The sequence below is a fragment of the Urocitellus parryii genome, chromosome 10 (assembly GCF_045843805.1).
Source record: "Urocitellus parryii isolate mUroPar1 chromosome 10, mUroPar1.hap1, whole genome shotgun sequence".
In the NCBI taxonomy this organism is placed as follows: Eukaryota; Metazoa; Chordata; class Mammalia; order Rodentia; family Sciuridae; genus Urocitellus; species Urocitellus parryii.
Genome location: NC_135540.1, coordinates 141,664,471 through 141,683,290, shown reverse-complemented (window position 1 = coordinate 141,683,290; position 18,820 = coordinate 141,664,471). Strand labels below are relative to the sequence as shown.

The 18,820-nt window shown below is 63.9% G+C and overlaps 1 protein-coding gene across 2 annotated transcripts in view; it reads right to left on the bottom strand.

Moving 5' to 3' along the window:
* Sorcs2 (sortilin related VPS10 domain containing receptor 2) overlaps nucleotides 1-18,820 on the bottom strand; it is a 337,661-nt gene that overhangs the window by 24,580 nt on the left and 294,261 nt on the right. For both annotated transcript variants that reach the window (XM_026395278.2, XM_026395277.2), the window contains exons 9-12: nucleotides 13,425-13,604; nucleotides 10,633-10,779; nucleotides 7,507-7,609; nucleotides 1,164-1,240 (exon numbers count right to left, since the gene is read on the bottom strand). In XM_026395278.2, coding sequence (XP_026251063.1) covers nucleotides 1,164-1,240; nucleotides 7,507-7,609; nucleotides 10,633-10,779; nucleotides 13,425-13,604 — 507 coding nt within the window. The remainder of the gene's footprint in view (nucleotides 1-1,163; nucleotides 1,241-7,506; nucleotides 7,610-10,632; nucleotides 10,780-13,424; nucleotides 13,605-18,820) is intronic.

The window sequence follows — 18,820 nt, the reverse complement described above, 5'->3', positions numbered from 1 at the left end:
CCCCGGGTTGAAGGTGTTGGGCATCGACCGACCTTTAAGAGGTGGGCCTCATGGGAGGGAGAGGGACCTGCCCTGACCCTGCCAGGCTCACTGCGTCCTGTCTGGCCCACCTCCCGCCACCTGTGGATGCCCACGCCTCGCCCCAGATCCTCCAGAACTCCAAGCCCAACAGGCCCTCTAGTGGGCTGCCGCAGGAACGCCGTTACAGGGACGCCAGGTGGAAGATGCAGGGTCCCCTGCCTCTGCCCCAAGGACTGGTGCTCAGTCCTGCTGCAGGGGGCGCGGAGGTCTGCACAGGGAGGGGCTCCAGGAAGTGGAGAGCCGGTGAATCTACCAGGGAAGTGCCCCCCTCGGGGGGTGGGGGCAGCAGGTGCAAAGGCCCTGGGGTTAAAATGGTGGTCCCCCAGGAGAGTGGGGCTGACTGACACTGGAGCTCTGGGGGCCATGCTGCCCCAGGAGGCTGTGGCTCTGAGTGTCAGCGCACCATGCGGAAGGCGAGATGCCGAGGCCTGCAGCATAGGGACTGGCCCATTCCCTCCTGGAAGCTCCCCTGGGTGCTGGGAGTGGGCGGGCGTGACCTTCTGAATGGGGACTTCTCCTTCTGCCCGTGCCCCCCGCTCCTGCTCCAGGTGGCCCAGCAGCTCCTGTCCCACTAGGCTGCCCCAGGGTTGGAGCCTCTGAAAGAGCTGGGAAGAGGCCCAGTGGGAACAGCTGACCTCTAGCTCCTGTTTCACTGGACTCCAGGTCTCAGGGGCCGGGGCGGACGGATGGGACAGAGGTGACCTTTAGAGACTAGACGGCTTCCCTGGTTCAGTGAACAGGGACATCACAACGCGACAGATCCCTCCTGCCCTTTTCACAATCCCTTGTCTCTTGCATGTCGTTAGAGGGACGTCAAGGTCTTAGGCCGGGATGGCAGGTGAACTTTGTCTGCCTGGGCAGGTGGCGTGTTGTCCAAGTGTCACCTGGGAGGGGCCACCGCTGTGACTGCCCAGGGACAGGGCTTCCTACACGTGGGCGGGGGAGGTGCAGGCCCAGGTCTAGGTCACCTCTTAGCCACTTGGAGCAGCACTGTCATCCACCAAGCCCCCACCCCAGGAGCAGCGGTCGGCAGTGTCCTGCAGGATGGGTGTGGGTGGGCACGGGCCACTGTGCCACCTTACCTGCCGCCAGCTGCGCCCGCAGTCCGCTGTGATGTACATCTCCTCTTTGTACTCCACCAGCTGTGAGCCCAGGTTACCTGCCCCAAGGCAAAGGGACAGCGTTGGGGTCGGGTCAGCGGCTGCCCTCTGCCCAGGTCGGAGCCCAGCACAGCCGGGCCCAAGGGCTGCCTGGGCTGCACCTCCTGCCACCTAGCCACCAGAAGTGTGTCCCCTGCCGTCCTCTTCTGATGTGGACCTGCTGGGGGTGCTGGGCTCTGGCTGGTCCCCTCAGTGCCCTGGTGCTCACTGAGCTGGGGCCAGGGCCTCAGGCGGTTCAAGAATGAGAAGGTGCGGCTTGGTCATCAGGGACAGCAGCGCCGGGGCTGGGCAGGCAGTGGGCTCAGGGCAGCCCCCAGCCCGGCCGGGTTTGCTTTAGGAGAGCAGGAGACCAGGGGTGGGAGGCGAGACCCTGGGTGGAAGGCAGGGTCGGCCCCTCCAGGTGGGTGTGAAGCCCCCGCTGGGGGTGTCTGGGAGAGGGGGAGGGCACGCGAGCCTCCACTTCTGTCCACTGGCCTGAAGCCTGCTACAATGGCCACTTGGGCTCACAGAATCCTGTGTGCATTGGCTTGGAAAGAGCCTCCACCCAGGACCTCGACAGCCAGCCAGGCTCTGAGGTGGGGTGACTCGGGGAGTGGAGAGGAGACCAGAGGGAAGGGAGATCAGCACCAGCCTCGCTCCCCCAGGCCTGCCCCCCCAGGACTGCGCCCCCAGGTCTGCTCCCCCAGGACCGCTCCCCCAGGTCTGCTCCCCCAGGACCGCTCCCCCAGGACTGCTCCCCCAGGCCTGCTCCCCCAGGTCTGCCCCCCCAGGTCTGCTCCCCCAGGTCTGCCCCCCCAGGTCTGCTCCCCCAGGTCTGCCCCCCAGGTCTGCTCCCCCAGGACCGCTCCCCCAGGTCTGCTCCCCCAGGTCTGCTCCCCCAGGACCGCTCCCCCAGCTCTGCTCCCCAGGACTGCTCCCCCAGGTCTGCCCCCCCAGGTCTGCTCCCCCAGGTCTGCTCCCCCAGGCCTGCTCCCCCAGGACCGCTCCCCCAGGTCTGCTCCCCCAGGACCGCTCCCCCAGGTCTGCTCCCCCAGGTCTGCTCCCCCAGGTCTGCCCCCCTAGGTCTGCTCCCCCAGGACTGCTCCCCCAGGTCTGCTCCCCCAGGTCTGCTCCCCCAGGTCTGCACCCCAGGTCTGCTCCTTCAGGTCTGCTCCCCCAGGACCGCTCCCCCAGGTCTGTCCCCCCAGGTCTGCTCCCCCAGGACTGCTCCCCCAGGTCTGCTCCCCCCAGGTCTGCTCCCCCAGGTCTGCTCCCCCCAGGTCTGCTCCCCCAGGTCTGCTCCCCCAGGTGTGCTCACCCAGGTCTGCTCCCCCAGGACTGCTCCCCCAGGACTGCTCCCCCAGGTCTGCTCCCCCAGGACTGCTCCCCCAGGTCTGCTCCCCCAGGTCTGCCCCCCAGGTCTGCTCCCCCCAGGTCTGCTCCCCCAGTACCACTCGCCCAGGACTGCTCCCCCAGGACTGCTCCCCAGGACCGCTCCCCCAGGTCTGCCCCCCCAGGACCACTCCCCCAGGTCTGCTCCCCCAGGACTGCTCCCCAGGACCGCTCCCCCAGGTCTGCCCCCCCAGGACCACTCCCCCAGGTCTGCTCCCCCAGGACTGCTCCCCCAGGACTGCTACCCCAGGACTGCTCCCCCAGGTCTGCCCCCCCAGGTCTGCTCCCCCAGGTCAGCTCCCCCCAGCCCCACTCCCCCAGGTCTGCTCCCCCAGGTCAGCCCCCCCCAGCCCCACTCCACCAGGCCTGCTCACTCCAGGCCCACTCCCCCCAGGCCTGCACCCCAAAATGCCCTGGGCCTCAGCGTAGGGGACGCACTGCTAGCATATACCCATGTTTTCTTTGGTCTAAATAGAGCTGGGTACACCTTGTAGGGACTTAGGGGATTCTTCATTCTGAGTGCTGCCTCTTGACTGGGAGACGTTGACCTAGAGGTCTGGGAGAGCCGCACCCCAGGCCCTGGCCCGTGCTGTCATCCAGCTGGTTGGGCTCACCAGGCCGACCCCACCCCCCACACTTCCCAAGCTCACTGATTAAAGAATTTCCTCTAAAAAGAGGAGCCCAGGACCTCAAAAGTGTCTCACTCCTGAGCATCCACCCTCCTTGGTCCCCGCGAGTGTGGGCTCTGCTCTAGGGTGCTGCCCCGAGGAAGTCCTGGGCTTTCTTAGGTAGGTCTTTGTGCTCTCTGGAAGCGTCCAGGATCCCCTTTCTGTGGGTAAGTCAAGGGACTGTCAGGGCTTGGTGGAGGGCCCCTTCTCTCTTCTCGGGATCCTCCTCAGACCACTGTCCAGTGACCATCCCTCCATCGTCCACCTGTCCACTCCTCTTGACTAATTCCACCCACTGACCCATTCCTGCACCCGTCCCTCAGCCGTGGCTGGACACCTCCTTCTGCCAGCCCTGTGCTGAGCCAGGTGTCTGAGAGGAGTGATCAAGGGTCCGCCCTGGGGGCTCTCCCTCTAGGCAGGGAGGAAGGTACCTGCATCCACAGGCAGCCAGGGTGGTGGGCCCCAAGGCTGAGTGAGCAAGGAGGGACTGGGGCAGAAAGTGGCCTTCAAGTGAGCCCTGGGAGCTGGCCAAGGGCACAGGCAGCCCAGGCAGAGGGGAGGCCTGGCCAGGGCCAGGGTGTGTGGCTGGGAAGCGGCAGGCCAGGCAGGACAGGGTGGCAGGCAGGTGGCACGTGGTGCTGCTCCAACCACTATCCATCCATCCATCCATCCATCCAACTACCCATCGATCCATCCACCCACCCACTGACCGTTCCATCCACCATTCCATACCATCCATCTACCCATCCCCCACCCCCCACGTATCCATGTACCATCTACCCACCCACCCATCCACCATCCATCTACCTGTCCATCCCCCCACCCACTGGGCGTCCATCATCCATCCACCCTGGCAACCAGATGCCATGTGCCCTGAGTCCCTGTGTCCTGAGTCCCTGTGCCCTGAGTCCCTGTGTCCTGAGTCCCTGTGCCCTGAGTCCACTGTGCCCTGAGACCCTGTGTCCTGAGTCCCTGTGTCCTGAGTCCCTGTGCCCTGAGTCCCTGTGTTCTGAGTCCACTGTGTCCTGAGTCCCTGTGTCCTGAGTCACTGTGTCCTGAGTCCCTGTGTCCTGAGTCCACTGTGTCCTGAGTCCCTGTGTCCTGAGTCCCTGTGCCCTGAGTCCACTGTGTCCTGAGTCCCTGTGCCCTGAGTCCACTGTGTCCTGAGTCCTTGTGTCCTGAGTCACTGTGTCCTGAGTCCCTGTGTCCTGAGTCCACTGTGTCCTGAGTCCCTGTGTCCTGAGTCCCTGTGTCCTGAGTCCCTGTGTCCTGAGTCCACTGTGCCCTGAGTCCCTGTGTCCTGAGTCCACTGTGTCCTGATTCCCTGTGCCCTGAGTCCCTGTGCCCTGAGTCACTGTGTCCTGAGTCCAGTGTGTCCTGAGTTCCTGTGTCCTGAGTCCCTGTGCCCTGAGTCCACTGTGTCCTGAGTCCCTGTGCCCTGAGTCTACTGTGTCCTGAGTCCCTGTGTCCTGAGTCCCTGTGCCCTGAGTCTACTGTGTCCTGAGTCCCTGTGCCCTGAGTCACTGTGTCCTGAGTCCCTGTGCCCTGAGTCCACTGTGTCCTGAGTCCCTGTGTCCTGAGTCGCTGTGTCCTGAGTCCCTGTGCCCTGAGTCCCTGTGCCCTGAGTCCCTGTGTCCTGAGTCCACTGTGTCCTGAGTCCCTGTGTCCTGAGTCCCTGTGTCCTGAGTCCCTGTGCCCTGAGTCCACTGTGTCCTGAGTCCCTGTGTCCTGAGTCACTGTGTCCTGAGTCCCTGTGTCCTGAGTCCACTGTGTCCTGAGTCCCTGTGTCCTGAGTCCCTGTGCCCTGAGTCTACTGTGTCCTGAGTCCCTGTGTCCTGAGTCCCTGTGCCCTGAGTCTACTGTGTCCTGAGTCCCTGTGCCCTGAGTCACTGTGTCCTGAGTCCCTGTGCACTGAGTCCACTGTGTCCTGAGTCCTTGTGTCCTGAGTCGCTGTGTCCTGAGTCCCTGTGTCCTGAGTCCCTGTGCCCTGAGTCTACTGTGTCCTGAGTCCCTGTGTCCTGAGTCCCTGTGCCCTGAGTCTACTGTATCCTGAGTCCCTGTGCCCTGAGTCACTGTGCCCTGAGTCCACTGTGTCCTGAGTCCCTGTGTCCTGAGTCTACTGTGTCCTGAGTCCCTGTGTCCTGAGTCCCTGTGTCCTGAGTCACTGTGTCCTGAGTCACAGTGCCCTGAGTCACTGTGTCCTGAGTCCACTGTGTCCTGAGTCCCTGTGTCCTGAGTCCCTGTGCCCTGAGTCCACTGTGTCCTGAGTCCCTGTGCCCTGAGTCTACTGTGTCCTGAGTCTCCCTGTGCCCTGAGTCCCTGTGCCCTGAGTCTACTGTGTCCTGAGTCCCTGTGCCCTGAGTCACTGTGTCCAGAGTCCCTGTGTCCTGAATACCTGTGCCCTGAGTCCCTGTGCCCTGAGTCACTGTGTCCTGAGTCCACTGTGTCCTGAGTCACTGTGTCCTGAGTCCCTGTGCCCTGAGTCCACTGTGTCCTGAGTCCACTGTGTCCTGAGTCCCTGTGCCCTGAGTCCACTGTGTCCTGAGTCACTGTGTCCTGAGTCCCTGTGCCCTGAGTCCACCGTGTCCTGAATCACTGTGTCCTGAGTCACCGTGCCCTGAGTCCACAGTGCCCTGAGTCACCGTGCCTTGAGTCCACAGTGTCCTGAGTCCACTGTGTCCTGAGTCCCTGTGTCCTGATTCCCTGTGCCCTGAGTCTACTGTGTCCTGAGTCCTTGTGTCCTGAGTCCCTGTGTCCTGAGTCCACTGAGTCCTGAGTCCCTGTGTCCTGAGTCCCTGTGCCCTGAGTCTACTATGTCCTGAGTCCCTGTGTCCTGAGTCACTGTGTCCTGAGTCACTGTGTCCTGAGTCCCTGTGTCCTGAGTCCACTGTGTCCTGAGTCCCTGTGTCCTGAGTCCACTGTGTCCTGAGTCCCTGTGTCCTGAGTCCACTGTGTCCTGAGTCCCTGTGTCCTGAATCCACTGTGTCCTGAGTCCCTGTGTCCTGAGTCACTGTGTCCTGATTCCCTGTGCCCTGAGTCCCTGTGCCCTGAGTCACTGTGTCCTGAGTCCAGTGTGTCCTGAGTTCCTGTGTCCTGAGTCCCTGTGCCCTGAGTCCACTGTGTCCTGAGTCCCTGTGCCCTGAGTCTACTGTGTCCTGAGTCCCTGTGTCCTGAGTCCCTGTGCCCTGAGTCTACTGTGTTCTGAGTCCCTGTGCCCTGAGTCACTGTGTCCTGAGTCCCTGTGCCCTGAGTCCACTGTGTCCTGAGTCCCTGTGTCCTGAGTCACTGTGTCCTGAGTCCCTGTGCCCTGAGTCTACTGTGTTCTGAGTCCCTGTGCCCTGAGTCACTGTGTCCTGAGTCCCTGTGCCCTGAGTCCACTGTGTCCTGAGTCCCTGTGTCCTGAGTCACTGTGTCCTGAGTCCCTGTGCCCTGAGTCCCTGTGCCCTGAGTCTACTGTGTCCTGAGTCCCTGTGTCCTGAGTCCCTGTGCCCTGAGTCTACTGTGTCCTGAGTCCCTGTGCCCTGAGTCACTGTGTCCTGAGTCCCTGTGCCCTGAGTCCCTGTGTCCTGAGTCCCTGTGTCCTGAGTCCCTGTGCCCTGAGTCCACTGTGTCCTGAGTCCCTGTGTCCTGAGTCCCTGTGTCCTGAGTCCCTGTGCCCTGAGTCCACAGTGTCCTGAGTCCCTGTGCCCTGAGTCCCTGTGTCCTGAGTCCCTGTGCCCTGAGTCACTGTGTCCTGAGTCCCTGTGCCCTGAGTCACTGTGTCCTGAGTCCCTGTGTCCTGAGTCCCTGTGCCCTGAGTCCCTGTGTCCTGAGTCCCTGTGCCCTGAGTCCCTGTGATTCCACCGTGTCCTGAATCATTGTGTCCTGAGTCTACTGTGTCCTGAGTCACTGTGCCCTGAGTCCCTGTGAGTCCGCCGTGTCCTGAATCACTGTGTCCTGAGTCCCTGTGCCCTGAGTCACTGTGTCCTGAGTCCCTGTGTCCTGAGTCCCTGTGCCCTGAGTCACTGTGTCCTGAGTCCCTGTGCCCTGAGTCACTGTGCCCTGAGTCCCTGTGCCGTGACTTTGCCCCTTGGGTTTTCCTTGAGAGCTGAGCCTCCTGGGGAGCTTGGGCCTGCCCCCTGGGAAACGCAACATGGCCCCAGCCCATGGTTGTCCCTCTTTACCCCTGAAAGGAAGGCTCCTTCAGGCTGAATGGCACCCACTGGGAGGGGGGCAGCATCACCCACCTGCTCCCATGATGAGGCCCGGGGCGCTGTCCTTGGTGTGCACGGTGCCCGACACATAGGGGTTGTCTGCCCAGCGCAGGTGCAGATGCAGGTGACAGTCAGGCTGCAGGGGGGAAGGGGGCGTCAGCAGGGGAAGGAGTGTCTTGGGGAAAGCTGGGCCTGTGGGGTCTGGGGAGAGGGCAGGGCCTGGGGCGCTTGGAGGAGTGGAGGGGCAAGAAGCAGGGCTGTGCTGGCCACTAGGGGCAAGGACAAGGACATGTGGTCCAGAGGCCCCGGGGGTGGCGGGAGGTGGAGTGGGACCAGCAAGGCATCTGGGGGACAGGTCCATTCTCTGCTCTGGATTAGTGGCCCTGCGTCATCTGCGTGGGGGGCTCTGCTTGGCTGAAGTGCCAGAGCTCACGGCTGGCCTCAGGCCGTCGGCCCTCCCAGGTCCCTGCTGAGCACTTGCCCCCCCCCCCCCCCCCGCCTGGGTGGGGCGGGGCCGAGGGAGGGCCATGCCTTCCGCTGCTCCTGCCCAGCCCAGCCCAGGCGCGGTCCTGCTTGGTTGCACTTGGGCTGGAGGTGGACCCTGTGGTCACTGGACACTGGAGACACAGGCTGAGGTCCCTTCTGGTGCCCTGTGGGGCCACTGACTGCCACATATTCCTCTCTCCAGCTGTCTCTCCTGGGGCAGGGGGGTCTCCTGGCACTGACCAGAAGGCAAGGGCAGGTAAAGGGCAGGCCGGGGCTCCAATGCCCCATGAAGGACACAGGACAATAAGCTCCGATGGTACCAGAGCTGTCCAGGCACGTGGCAGACGGGGCTGGTCCTCTGAGCCTGCCAGGGTAAGGGCAGGGACCAAGGGCAGGCTGGTGCCCAAGAGCTGGTCCTGATGGAGGTGAGCCGGGCACTGGGGCTGGTGGGCTGCAGGGAGTCCCTGGCCCTCAGCGACCTCCCCCAGTGCTGGGGGCGCTCTCCAGAAGGCCAGCAACCATCACAGACAGACAGATGGACAGAGGGAGAGGGCCGTGTTGCCAGCCACCCAGCACCCAGCTCCTGCCTCGGCCTGGCTAAGGGACCCCCGGGGGGCCAGCACGGGGTTTCTCTTCAACAGTTCAAAACCATTTCCCCACCGAGAGGCATGATGCTGAAGCACATCTGATGGCCCCTCTAGTGACAGCACCTCGTCTCCCAGCCCTGCCAGCCCCGTGGCCCCGGAGAAGACACCGACCCCGGAGGACCAGAATAAAGGAGACCAGGGAATCCGCGGCCTCCGGATCCACGGAGGAGCCCAAAGCCGCTGTTCCAGGGGCTGGTCCAGGGCCTCAGCCCCATCACCCTCTCTGTTTTCCAAGCCTTCTGCCATGAGCAGGAATCACTCCTGGGGAGACAGGCCCCGGGTCCACCTGACACCTGAGGCTGAGCGGGGCCGTCCACCACGCCCAGGTGGGAAAACCCGGCCTCCCAGTGGGGCTTGATTTTGGTGTCTTTTGTGCCCTGTGGGCTCCCATGTCCCTTGCTCAGGTGCTTGAATGCCTGCCTTGGGGCGTGCTTTCTGGTTCGCTTCCATTTTTATAATTTTAGGGTTGGGACATAATCCTGCAAAGGCCATTTCCTCGCTGAGTGCGAATTACAGAGGAGAACCGGTCCCGGCAGAAACTTGCTCTGGCAGATTAATAGGGCTCAACTCTGCCAGGAGCACACGCTCTCCGCCCTTCCCCGCGGCTCTGCTCTCGGTGGGCGCTGACACACGGACTCAGTCCCCACACAGCTGGGCAGGTATCGGGGTCCCCGGGGGTCACAGGTGGGGCCTGAGCAGGGCCCCTGGGAGGGGAGCAAGGGGCAGAGAGCAGGCCGCCTGGTGTGTGCCAGGCGGAGTCCCAGCAAGGCCGGCATCCTCTGCTGTGCTCGGAGGCCGGGTCGGGCCCACCACGCGCAGGCGCAGGCCCCGGACAGGCAGAGCCAGGCTTCCTGCTTTAAACATGAGAGGACTGTGGCAGAGCAATGAGAGGGGTTGGCCGTCCCCTGTGGGGGGTCCTGCCCGAGAAGGGCTTGCAACTGGCAGAGTCAAATGGAGAGGCAAGATGCCCAGTGGAGTGGACCACGGGCAGGGTCTCCAGGTGTCGCTAGGAGTTCTGTGGGCAGGGAGAGGGAAGGGCATCCTGGGCTTAGGGACAGTGGGAGGGGGTTCCTTGCTGCTTGCTCTGTGCTAGGGACTGGGAAGGGTGTGCAGGCCATTTCACGTCCCCTAGCTAAAGGCCACCAGGGACTGCTATCCTGTTCCCTTCCAGCAGAGGCTCAGAGGCAGAGGGACGCCGCAGAACGTGGCGTCAGCAGGGGGCTGAGCTGCAGCTGTCAGGTCCAACCCTGGAGCAAGCTCTGGCCCTGCCCCTCCTGAGCAGCCCACGCTGGCAAAGGCCAGGCAAGCTCCCCACAGAAGCCAGGAGAGAGGCCCTGGGAGAGGTGGGCCCCCGGGCAGGGGACGCGAGGGCCTGGCTAGACCCATGGCCCGGCCAGCCTCTTTCCTTGCTGCAGCCGGCCGTGAGCTCACCTCAAGCCAGGGCCAGGGAAGGCCAGGGCTCCTAGTGCTGCCTTGCCCTCCTCACCAGCAGGGGCCACACGGGGCTGGGCACCCAGAAACTTGGGGACTCTCAGGATGCAAGGGGCCCTGCACACCTGTGTCCATGCAGAAGCGTCCCCAGGCAGGTGGGTCCCGCATAGGAGCCCGTGGCTTGGCCACCCCTTGGTCCCTGCTCAGGGGCCTGTGGCCTCTGGTGGCAGGTATCACTCTATGCCTCTCACCCCCCTCGAGCAGAGTATGTCCCCAGACCTGGCTGTTGGCCAAGGAGACGTGGCAGGTGCCACAGGTGGGCTGGGAAGCTGCTGGCTGCCCCGTCTGTCCTGGGAACCCACCTGCACTGGCCCCAGAGCGGGGAGGCAGGACAGGAACATGGTCACTCCCTCCCTGCCAGCCTGGGGATCCAGGGAGCCGGTCCCGTGGCTACAGCTCCCCGGGCCTGTCGGTCTCTGTGCCCCTCTCCCCATGCCCAGGGCGGGGACTCGCATGTCTCAGGTCCTTCAGTCACCCCCAGTGCCCCGGGGAGGCAGCAGGCACCCCCTGTGCCCACAGAGGGCAGAGCACTCACGGGCTGGCAGTGGGTGGGCTTCCCGTTCATGTCGGTGCTGGGCGGCCTCAGGTGGTCCCAGTCGCGGCCCTTGTTGTAGGTGATGAGCGTCGTCACCTTCCCGTCAACCTTCTGGTTGGCCAGGAAGACCCCTTTCACCCCTCTGACCTGGGGAAATGCAGGAAGGACTGTGAGGGCCTGTGGCCACTCTCTAAAGCCACACAGCCACCGTGCCCCCGCGGCCTGCTCGGCCGGAGCTCCTGCTAGGGGTGAGCCGGGCCGGGGGCAAGGCTTCCAGGCCTGGGCTCCAGGAGGCTGGTTCTCCCAGCTCCAAGGCCTGGACGATTTGCGCCACACCGAGTTGTGCTCCCAGGACCCGCTGACCACCCGATGGTGAAGCAGGTCCCCTGGCCTGCCCATGACCCCAGCCACGGGTCTCATGCAGAGCACAGGCTCACCTCACCTCACTCTGTGGGGCCTGCAGGTCCCACACCAGGGCTCTGCATCTGGGTCCCCTCCTGGGACTCCAGCAGCTCAGCTGCCCCTGGGAACGTCAGGAGCAAGGGCCGGGGGGGTCGTGCTAACCCAGAATGCTCGGGACGGGCCCAGGCTGTCACTGCTTTCTCCCTCAAGGGTCCAGAGGCCCAGGGCTGTGGTTCGCCCACACCCAGGGTGGTCACTAGTTGACCTGGAAGACGAGAGCAGGTTTTCCGTTCCTCAGTAACACCCGCACTCCCGCACAGAGATATCTCTGCAGGCTCCTGCTGCGTGGATGTCTTGGGCCCATTTTCTGTGCTGTGAACAGGCTCAGGACTCCTGCTCGCCCACCTGTGGGCAGCGGTCGGCCTCAGCACCGGGGCTTGCCACTATTTCTTGCAAAACACCTCAGGAGACTGAGGCTCCGGGAGCTGTGTGGAACCCCAGGTTCTGCACCCGAGGACTGTAGTTACGCTGATGGAAATAACAGTCATTAGTGGCTTCTCAGTGGCAGGCGCTGAGCCAAGACAGGCCACTGTGTCACTCCTGCAGCCCCGGGAGGCTGGTGCGTCTGCCCTCCTCAGTGTGCAGGTCTGTGGGTAACCACCCCCTGCGGGGCGCTGGCGGGGCAGGGTGGGGAGTGGAGCGTTAGCGTCCTCCTGCTGTGACAGAACATGGCAGGCAGGGCTTGGCCCTCCAGCTCCGCAGGTCAGGAGTCTGACGGTGTCCCCCCGTCCCATCAGCAGGGCTGCACCCCTCTGTAGCTCCAGCAAAAGTCCTTAATCCCCTCCAGGCCCCTTGGCCCTGCGAGGTGAAGGTCACGGTTGGAGGACTAGGATGTGGACGTTTGGGGGGCCACGATTCTCCCACAGTCGGGAGGGGCTGAGTGGCCCTTCAGAGCTGGACCCTGTGGGACTTGGGGGCTGGCTTCATGGGGTGATGCAGGGCAGCAGGGTCGTGCTCTTTGCCTGGGGACCATGGTCTTATAGGCACAGGCGGGTGTAGTTAGAAACCCAGCAGGTGCCTAGCGCTGGGCTGCTTCTCGGCTCTCGAGCCAGCTCTGACCCATGGCGAATCCACACCCGGTCCACTGTGGGCCTGCAAGGCACAGCGGGAGGCCGTGACCCGAGGTACACTGCCTGGCCTCTGCCCAGGAGGCTTCAGGGTGCTCCTGCTGGGGTGGCAGCTGCAGGCAGGCTAACAACCTGCACCACGGTGGCTGTCCTGGAAGGCGGGGACTGGCCCTCCAGACTCGGCACCAGCACAGGCTCCTCCAGCCAGGCCCAGCTTCTCAGTGAGAAGTGGCTCCAGGCCCAGGACCCAGGCTCCAGGTCATGGGGCTGAGCCTGGCTGAGCTCTGTGCCCAGCTGTGGGCCTGTGGCCAGCTTAGCCATGGACAGTGACAGCCTGGGACCACAGAGGGCATGCTGGGTGAGCTGGATCTCTGCCCTGCAGGAGAGGGCATGAGGAGCTGGTCCTGGCTCAAGGCCCCAGGCACAGCCCCGTGGGCTCCGGACTGCGGCTCACCCGGCTCTTCCCTGACACCCAGTCCTGTCACCCCGGGGTGCTCCCGGCCTCCCTGCAGAGTGCTGAGCCCTGCTGTGCTCGGGAGTAGCTCTGATGGATGGGGTCCCTTGTAACCCACTGTTCTTTACTGTCCTGGGACAGTGGCATCTCACTGTGGCTGACAGTCCAGAGGAGCCAGGAGCAGGCAGCCCTGGGCTGGTGCTGACCTGGGGTGTCTGGGTTGTCCGCCTTCTCTGACCCTCAGCTTCCTGAGCTGTGCACGGGCTGAGTACCCTTCCTGCTCCCTGGCTAGAAAAGGTCCAGGAGGGGAGCCTGGGGGCAGGGCTGGGGACATCGTGGCCCACCGAGAGCCCTGGCCGGGAGCCAGGAGTCTGCACCAGAGCCTGCATCCATGCTGGAGCCGGAGGCCAGAGCAGAGGAGGCTGGCGTGGGAGACAGAGGAGACCCGGACCCAGGGAGGGCAGCTCACAGCTGGCAGGGGAAAGAGGCCCCAGGCACTAGGCTGGGGCAGGACGGCCCCGCACGGAGGCCAGTTTCCATCCTGGGAGGGAGTCGAGGCTGCGTCTGTGTTGGGAAAGGCTCCGCAGATGCTCTCCAGTGCGGTACCCACCCTGTGTGGGGCTGTCCCTGGATCCCCTTCTTCCCTTTACCAAAGCTCGCACTGAGTGGCCACTGCATCTGGACCTCCTGAGGTGTCTCCGTACCCTCTTGGCCTAATGCGTTCGGCCCTTCAGAGGTGTTTGCAGACCCCTGAGACAGCGAGTGGGGACAGGACAGGGAGGGGTCCCCCTGCCGCGGGCCGTGCCCACCTCGAGGACGTCGATGACCACGCTCTCCTCGGCCTGCCGCGAGCTGCGCACGTCCTCCAGCACCAGGGTGTAGTGCACTCCACGCGGGTCCGACTGGTACAGGTTGTAGGTGTCCACCTGGTACCACTCCTGCACCGCCACGAACACCTGGCTCTCGTCCGTGCTGATGATCTGCAGGTCCTGGGGGACAGCGGCGGGGTCAGGGCCGGCTCGGCCGCAGCCCCCCGGCTCCCTCGGGGTCAAGCCATCTGGATCTGCACCCTGGCTCTCCACGTGTGGCTCCGTGGCCCTAGACAACCCCTTCACCTCCCCAGGGCGAGGGTCGGACCCTCCATACCAGGCCACCCTCCTCCTGCCCCCCCAGGCAGGCTGTCCTGCCACCCAGCGGGTTCCTCCAAGCACCCTCATGGCCAGCATGACCAGGGTGGGCTCCCTCCCCCACATGGGGCCAGCGCTGCCCTGCCACGGGGATGCAGAGCCGGATGGCGTCCAGTCCCCGGGAACGACCCACCCAGGGCCGACCCAGGGCCTCAGGTCCCAGGATATCTTCACTGCCCGATGACCCGACCCAGGAGCTGTGGTCAGCCTGCTTCCCTGTGCAGCTGTCACCCATCCTGGGGCCCCAGGGCGGTCAGGGAGGGCTTCCCTGGGAGGGAGCGTGGAGAAGGGAGTGTGGAAAGGAGCGGCCGGCACTGGTCCAGCCTGGGCTTCCCCCTCAGGGAGCCACAGGCCAGGCAGCTCCAGGCTCGGCAAAGTGGTCTCGGGTCAGTTCAGAGTTCAGAATCCAGAAAGAAAAGAAATCCCATGAGGAGGCAGCCAGGCTGCCCTGTTGGTGTCCTTCCCCAGGCCACATGCTGCGTGGGAGCCTGGACAGAGGTGGCCACACAGCCTGGTCTCTCAGCCATGCTCTGTGGCTCTCCAGCCTCTGGCTTGGTCTTCCGTTGATCTGATCCTTTGTTTTTTTTGCATGGGAACTGAAACCCAGGGGTGCTAACCACTGAGCCCCATCCCCAGCCCTTGTTATATTTCATTTAGAGACAGGGTCTCACTGAGTTGCTAGGGTCTCACTGAATTGCTGAGGCTGGCTTTGAACTTGCAACCGTCCTGCCTCAGCCTCCCAAGTCGCTGGGATGACAGACGTGCACCCACGGGCCCGTTTGTGCTGAACGTTTATTGCCCTCTGACCCTAGGGTTCCCAGGGTGTGGGGCTGCAGGTGGCCACTGCCCGGGCCCTTCTCCCTGTGCAACCTCGGGCTGAGCCTCGTGTTCTGCAGCCAATCTGCATCCTCAGCTGTGCTGACTCTTTATACGGAGACCCGGCCCTCCACCAGGCTGCCAGCTGGGCCCTATGCTGCGCAGCTGAAGGGGCCTTTGTAGAAGAGAGAGGTGACATCGTGGAGCACCTGCCATGCACCCTGAAAATGGGACAGCCCATGGCTGTGTCTGTGGACATGATTGTGACACACAGAAGTGAAAGGCACCAAGAAGCAAGCAGAGCGGAAGGATCAGGAGGCCCCAGGGCCTGGTGGCCCATTTGGAGGTGGGAGTCTGTGGGTGCTCAGGAAGCTCCCGTGGGAGCCGTGGCCGAGGGGCTTTGTCACCATGGCTGCCCACCAGGGGGCCTATGTGTCAGTCTGGCCATGAGGTCTGGCCACGGCAGAGCTTCAAACTGCGGTCAGGCTGAGGCTCCGCAGCCCGGGTGCACCGAGGCCCTGGGTGCTGGGTGTGGGGGGCGGCTCCTCAGCAACGGCATTCCCGGGGGCTGCATGGATTCAGATTTTGGTCCTCGGTGCCTGGCAGATGCCCTGCGTCGTGGTCCCTGGAATCTGGGACCAGGGACAGGGCAGGAGTGGCACCGAGTGATCTTCAGTGCCACCCTGGAGAGACCTGGCATCAGCACTGAAGATGTTCGTGGGACTTTCCTGACCCTGACCCTCCCACACCCTTTCCCGCGGTGGCTTCCTGTCTTGCACGTTTCCTGGGTGTGCTTTCCTCTGCCGTGAAGATCGTCCTGGACACCGCGCTCGGGGACGGCACACTGTGCTGTGCAGAGGGACATTCCGCGCTGGTGAGTCCTGGGTGTTTTCAACAGGAGCGAGACGGTCCTGGGCTCCCACAGACCTGCCTCTGGTGACCTGCTCGACGTCAATTCTGAGGGTGACTGTGGAATTGGCGACGAGGAGCCTTTCCAAGGTGCCGGGAGGCTGTCGAGCTGCGGGTGCTTCTCGCTCGCTGGCAGGGTGGAGGCCGCTCACCTCCCTCCGGGTGCCCAGACTGAGAGGGGGCCCCTGAAGTCCTGGCAGGGGGAGTGCTGCAGGTGTGGTGAATTCCGCATAAAGTTGCATGGACGTTTTTAAGAAATGAAGCGTGGCGCGTCCACCCCATTGTTAAGCCCGTGTGTGCCCAGCCCCGGAGGCTGCGGAGATGCCTGCTCACCAGCAAACGCGACCAGGCAGAGCTCAGTTCCCTGCGAGTAGTAAAAACGGCGGGGGGGGGGACTTAAAGAAGACGGACAGTCACTCTCCTGCAGGCCAGAGAGGTCCAGGGGCAGGCAGTGCAGGGTGGGGGCTCCACTGGCCACCAGCGACTGGGGTGCTTCCTGCCACGGCTCTACTGCCCCAGGATGTGGCCCTTGTCCTCGTGGCCCAGATGAGCTGAAGCTCAGCCACTGTACTGACACCCGGCAGCCGGAAGGAGACAGGGAGGAAGGCTGGGCTCCGGAGGGACAAGGAAACTCCATGAACGAGTCGTTCTAAAGCCTGGCCTCTGTGGCCTCTGTGGCCTGTGGCCTGTGGCGCAGGGGAAGCTGGGAAACGCAGTCCTCCTGCGGGCAGCAGCGTGGCAGCTGAACTCTGGGTTTGCTGCGTGAGATGAAGGGCAGGGTGGGCATGACGGGGCCCACGAGTTTCCACAGCGACCCAAGAGACGAGGACACAAGGGGTCAGAAGAGAGGGACAGGCAGGCTGGAGGGGGTTTGGGTGGAGAAGCAGCACATTCTGAGGAGCCCAACAGCGGAAACTCCCACAGACCTGAGAAGCAGGGCGCGGGGGGCTGAGAGAGCCACCTGGGCGCGAGGGCCAGAGCTGGCTGTGCCTCCAGGGCTCTGTGACAAGACTGGCTCCATCTTACTGAGAAGGGCTTGTGAGTGACAGGTGGCCCGTCTCCGGGGCTGTCACGCCGGCTCCTGGCCTCTGCTTCGGCAGCCTGCGGTGGCTCTGGCTGCGCTTGGCGCCCCCGGGCCGGCTAGAGCCATGCTCACGTGTTTCGGGGCCGGCGTCCTTGGCCACCGCCTCCCCCTGCCCCGTGCGAGGACTCCAGGGTGTCTGCTCGATGCCGCCCGAGGGCTGCTGTGCTGGCCGGGCCACCTCAGGACCCTCCAGGTCCCCCTGCCCCGGGGGCCTCCGAGAGCCCTCTGCTGGACCTTCCTTCCCCACGGGGACGCACTCTGTCCCTTCGCTGGCTCCTGTCCCTCGGGGGTGCCGCCTTTGCCAGCTGCTCTGCATTTCCTCCTGCTGCCTGGTCCCCGCGTCTGGAGGCCCCTGCCGTGTCCGGTCTCCGTCCAGCAGGTCCAGCAGCGGGCCTTTCTCAGGACGGTGTTGATTCATTTTTTAGCCCCTGTGCTAGGTGGCCTGTCCCAGCGTGGTGGTGGCAGGTGCCATCTTTTAGAAAGCCACAAAGTCACACGAAGACACACCCTGTGTCCAGGGAGTCCCCGCGCTTCACCCTGAGGAAGTTCAAGAGGCCCAGGGCCCGGCCTCCGAGCAGCAGGGATAGGAAATGGCCCCCGCGTCCAGGAGTGTGGCCCGGCCAGAGAGACCCCGTCCTTGACCGAGGGTTCGTCACTTAAAGTGGGTTTCGAGAATGGTTCTAGAAAATTCCTGGGGACAAGAGGCCTGTGGCCCGGACAGCTGGGGGGAGGGAGGCCCGTGAGAGCCTCTCCTCTCACTCACATGAGGCTGCGCAGGATTGAAAGGGAAGAAGGATGGGGTGAGGGGAGGAGAGGCATAAATCCACCGTAGAACACCTGAATCTGTTAGGAAACTCACTGATCCAGTTCTCAAGCCGCTGGCACGAAGTAGAGTCTTCCCTCTCTGAGCCGGGGAGAGGCTGGGCTGGGGGGCAGCGGCCTGAGAAGGTGGCATGGCCGTAGCTGAAGGCCACAGAGGTCATGACCTGCGGCCATAGGCTCTTTAGGACCCCTGCAGCCTGGGGAGCAGGGAGCAGGGCGCTGGGGGGACAAAGGCCCAAGGCCCAGGTCCCTTCTGTGCTGCAGCCCCCAGAAGTGACAGTCCCTCCCGACACAGCTGCACCTGCTCTGTGCGCCGAGCCGGGCCGGGCCCCGTCGGTCAGCCTGCTCCTCCTCCTCCCCTTTCCGACTCCTTCTGTCCTTTCTAAGGAGAGGCTCCAAAGGCCTCGGGACCCTGCCCACTCTGACTCAGGGGCTCGGAAGGTGCCAGCACAGCAGCCCGGGAGCCAGGGACGGTAGAGGCCCAGCCCCGGCGGGAGGCCCGGCAGTGCTGTCCTGGGCCACCCCTGCTCCCTGCCCTGGCCCGGCTCTGCCCAGGGACCTGGCTCTGCCCTGCGCCCCAATGGCTTTCCCCAGCTCTTCCCAAAGGGAACGTTCCCAGTCCTGGGGGCTCAGTGCACAGAGGTCGCACTGCTGCCGTCCACGCGCCCCGCCTCTGCCTCTGTCTGTCCTCTCCACAGCGCACGTCAGGAGGAGCAGCAGTTTCAACGACTGTCTACCCGACTGTGGCTGCCCCGCATCCGGAAACCCCACAAGGGCAGGAGCCGGGCACCTGGTTTGCAGCTCCAGCACCACCGCCTAGCCCCGTGAAGGATTTATAGTTGGTGTTTAATAAATGTGTGTGAAGGAGCAAAACCTCGGGCTGGGGCTGTGCAGTCTGCACAGTGGAGGAGGATGTAGCATGAGGCTGGGCTCACTCCCTGAGGCCTGTGTTAGAGGCTTGCTCTTGTTTCTAACTAGCTGTGTGACCTCCAACAGCTTACTGAGCCTCTCTGAACTTCCTCACCTTCCCTGCATCTCTGGAATAACACATTGGCAGGGTGAGGTCACAGTCAGGTCCTGAGGCAGGGCTTGGGGCAGGGTGAGGGCAGCCCCAGGACCCTTCCTTGCCTGTCTACCCAACAGAAGGAAGCGTCATTAACGGGGCACCTCCTGTGTGCTGGGCAACATACCAGGAAGCCAGGAGGCAGAGGTGAATAACAGAAACCCTCCCTGCGCTTGGCGATGGCAGGTAAGAGCCTGGGAGTTTGGGTCACCAAGCTGGTGTCAACAGGGAGAGGGGCAGACAGGGCGGAACACAGAGGCCTGGGCCAGCTGGGAGTCACAGGCAAGTGACATTTCTCCTGAGACGGCCTGTGAGCGAGTGCTG